Below are 3,974 nucleotides of genomic sequence, written 5' to 3'. Positions count from 1 at the left end.
GCTCACCATATAACATGTATATTTAAAGATACTCAGGCTAAATATAAAAAAATTTGAATCAGTCTCTCAAAGCATAGTATCGAAAATAGTGCTGTAACTGCCCTATTACACACGCACACACACACACACACACACACACACACACACACACACTTGAGAATTATGAGACATGCACATACATCTGGCTAGGAGACAGATGTACAAGGAAAGCTCTCTCTGGATCCTGATGTTATGCTGGGACAGCTCAGCACACTGCAGCTGCAATAAGAAATAAGGACATCTCTATCCTGGTTCTCTTTCTTTTTGTAACAGGAAAAAAGATCTGAGCCACTTATTGCCCACTCTCAGTTCACTAAATCAGTGGCAAAACTGAAATGATTGTGTTGTGCCTTGTCTCATGTTTCTTGGAAGTTAAGATGAGCTGCCAATAGATACTTAAGTTGTGGCTGTGGTGTATTTGAAATATCTCTGGTCTCTATGTGGAAGCCCTGATGTCGAATACTCATTCTCTCACTAACTGTATGACTTTAGGTAATGGACTGATTTTTTCTGAGTCACGTTTCCTTCATTTGTAAAATGGGATCATTGTGACAATGGCTGTCTCACAATGTGGTGGTGAGAATTCAATATTATAGTGAATAAGAAGATGCTTTGTTAACTGTAATGCTCTGTACAAAGTATATTTGCTGTTTCTCCTTAACTTCTTCTACCTCCATCAAAACCAGGGCTGCTCTTGGTTTGGTCCATTCATAATGTGATTTGGAAGATGCTATGTCTTTCTCTTTGCAACAAACAACCTTAGGGGGCTCAGCAGGGAAAGATGTTGATCTGGAGCTTCCTCTTCAGGGCACCCTTCACTTCCTTGTTGCGGAGGCTATAGATGAAGGGGTTGAGCATGGGAATTATGATGGTGTAGAAGATGGACACTAGTTGGCTATTGGTATTGTTAGTGGATCTATGGGGTTGGACATAGGTGAAAACTACAGTGCCATAGAAAATAGCAATGGCCAGGAAGTGGGAGGCGCATGTGGAGAGGGCTTTCTTCTGCCCAGCTGCTGAGCGCATCTTCCCGATGGCCACCAAGACCAAGCTGTAAGAGGTGAGGATGACTGCAGCAGGCAGGAGGGTGACCAGAGCAGAGAAGACGTAGAGGACCACTCCTGCGGTGGCTGTGTTGGCACAGGCCAGTTGGAGAAGGGGTTGTATGTCACAGAAGTAGTGTGTTATCTTGTTGGGTCCACAGAAAGGCAGGGCAAAGACATTCCCAGTCTCGATAGCAGTGTTGGCTCCACCGAAGGCATAGGAAACAGCCACCAGCTGGAGACAGGTCCCCTTGGTCATGATAGAACCATAATGGAGGGGTTGGCAGATGGCCATGAAGCGGTCATAGGCCATGGAGGCCAGCAGAAAGCTCTCAGCTGTCGCATGCATTACAAAGAAGGTCATCTGGACCACACAGCCGTTGAAAGAGATGGACTTGTCAGAGGCCAGAAGGTTGAGCAAGAGCTTGGGTGTGATCACGGAAGAGTAACAAACGTCAAGGAAGGAGAGGACACTGAGGAAGAAATACATGGGGCTATGGAGACGGGTGTCTAGGAAAATGAGTGCTATCATTCCCAGGTTGCCCACCACTGTGATGGCATAGATGAGCAGGAAGCCTCCAAAGAGAAGCTCTTGGAGGTCTGGATAATTGGAGAATCCCAGCAAGATGAACTTGGTAACTGGGGTGTGGTTGCCGCTGGTGAGGGCTAATTCTCCGGGTGTCATCTGCAGAGGTGACAATTGATAATCACTCAAGCAGTGTTACTAGAGGATGTCCATTCCTGTGCAAGGTACGATGAGGGAGAACACTCAGCAAGTATGAGGCTCCTTTCACAAGATGCTAATGGGAAGGATGGTGCCATAGTGGAAAGCACACAGGCTGTGAAGCCAAACAGACCTGAGTCTTAATTCTGACTGTGGTACTAACTAGCTGTATATTTTTGGATAAGCTGTATCTATGAGCCTTAGTTTCCTCATCTGTGAAATGAAGAAAATATGCCTGCTTCTCAGGGCTGCTGTATGGCCTGAACTGAAAAATGAAGATAAACTATCTGAATGCCTAGGACGTGGCAGGTAATCAATAAATGTGAGGCCTCTTGCCTGATCTCATGTGCCTCTCTATCTATACGATGTGTTTATAACACTATTGGACACTTATTTCATTCTGTTTTTTTTAAAAAAATCAAGATATGATTCACATACCATAAAATTCACCAGTTTAAAGTATACAGTTCAGTGGTTGTTAGTATATTCACAAGATTGTGCAACTTTTTCCACTATTTTGTTCAAGAACATTTTCATCACCCCCAGAATAAAACTCCATATCCCTTAGTAGTCACTCCCCATTCCCCTTCCCCCAGCATCTGGCAACCATTAATGTGTTTTCTGTCTCTATGGATTTTCCCATTCTGGACATTTCATATGAATGGATTTATACAGTATATGGCCTTTTGCATCTGGCTTCTTTTTTTTTCTTTTTTTGAGACAGAGTCTTGCTCTGTCACCTGGGCTAGAGTGCCGTGGCGTCAGCCTAGCTCACAGCAACCTGAAAGTCCTGGGCTCAAGCAATCCTCCCGTCTCAGCCTCCTGAGTGGCTGGGACTACAGGCATATACTACCACGCCCAGATAATTTTTTCTATTTTTAGTAGAGATGGGGTCTTGCTCTTGCTCAGGCTGGTCTTGAACTCCTGACCTCAAGTGATCTTTCCGCCTCGGCCTCCCAGAGTGCTAGGATTACAGGCGTGAGCCACCGTGCCTGGCCTGCATCTGGCTTCTTTCACTTAGCTTAATGTTATCAAGGTTCATCCGTGTGGTAGCATGTATCAGTATTCACTCTGTCTTGTATTTAAACATGCTTTAGAGCATCCCATCCTCTATAGAATAACCACCTTGTCCTCTGCAAATTCATTGAGTTGAATGTCACCTGGGAGATCATCAGCTTGGAAATGGTGTTTTAGTGCATGTTTGATTGTTCTGCAAGATATTAATCCATGGGATGACTGGAAATGCCCAGAGTCCTCTCCTTCCTCCCAACACATTCCACTGTCTTCTGCTCCACTGCCCCCCCAACTTTCTCTTTGAATGTCTGGGCTACATCCTGAAAATCAGTAGGAAAACCTCACCAACTTCTTCATCCATGTCAAACAGGTTTACGTTGAGGACAAAGAGGAAATGTGGTGTCCTTGTGCAGAAGAATGTAGAAGAACAGCCTCACCTTTATTCTCACCTGTTGTAACAGGTACAGTGTATGGCAGAAAGAGCACTGGACTGACAGGATGGAGACTGGCTTTCTGCTTCCAGCTCTGTTGCCTGTTAGCTCTGTTACCTTGGGCAGTTATCTTCTCTCTGGGCCTCTGATTTCTACTTTTTACTTTTTTTTTTTTGAGACAGAGTCTCGCTCTGTTGCCCAGGCTAGAGTGCTGTGGCATCAACCTAGCTCACAGCAACCTCAAACTCCTGGGCTCTAAGCGATCATTCTGCCTCAGCCTCCCAAGTAACTGGGACTACAGGCATACGCCACCATGCCCGGCTAATTTTTTCTATATATTTTTAGTTGTCCAGCCAATTTCTTTCTATTTTTAGTAGAGACAGGGTCTCGCTGTTGCTCAGGCTGGTCTCGAACTCCTGAGCTCAAACGATCCTCCCACATCGGCCTCCCAGAGTGCTAGGATTACAGGCATGAGCCACTGGGCCTGGCCTTGGGCCTCTGATTTCTCATCAGCCAAGTCAAGGTTTGGTCCCGGAAGTCTGACAGTGAGTGCCTCTTCCCTGAGCTTCCTGCCTGGGTGTGGATCTTTGTGTCAGTGTTCCTGAGGAAACACAAAAAGAATCCATGTGAACTTGTCCAGAGAAAAAGGATACTCTATACCTGACGGTAAGGGACAATTTTAGGAGGCTCTGTCCAGCTTACAGGATCTATTTCAGTATCTTG

General features: G+C 45.4%; 1 protein-coding gene across 1 annotated transcript; it reads right to left on the bottom strand.

The window, feature by feature from the left end:
• Positions 1–807: 807 nt before the first annotated feature.
• On the bottom strand, positions 808–1,767 carry LOC105809972 (olfactory receptor 1020-like). Its single transcript, XM_012643881.1, has one exon. The coding sequence runs from the start codon at positions 1,765–1,767 to the stop codon at positions 808–810; it is 960 nt and encodes a 319-aa protein (XP_012499335.1).
• Between the last annotated feature and the right edge of the window lie 2,207 nt (positions 1,768–3,974).

Source organism: Propithecus coquereli, unplaced genomic scaffold (assembly GCF_000956105.1).
Source record: "Propithecus coquereli isolate 6110/MARCELLA unplaced genomic scaffold, Pcoq_1.0 Scaffold202, whole genome shotgun sequence".
NCBI classification, from domain to species: Eukaryota; Metazoa; Chordata; class Mammalia; order Primates; family Indriidae; genus Propithecus; species Propithecus coquereli.
Note: the sequence above shows the minus strand (reverse complement) of the source record. Positions and strands in the feature narration are given on the sequence as shown.

Bases quoted from the DNA above. Each gene is read 5' to 3' on its own strand.
- LOC105809972 (XM_012643881.1), bottom strand. From the start codon at position 1,767: ATGACACCCGGAGAATTAGCCCTCACCAGCGGCAACCACACCCCAGTT.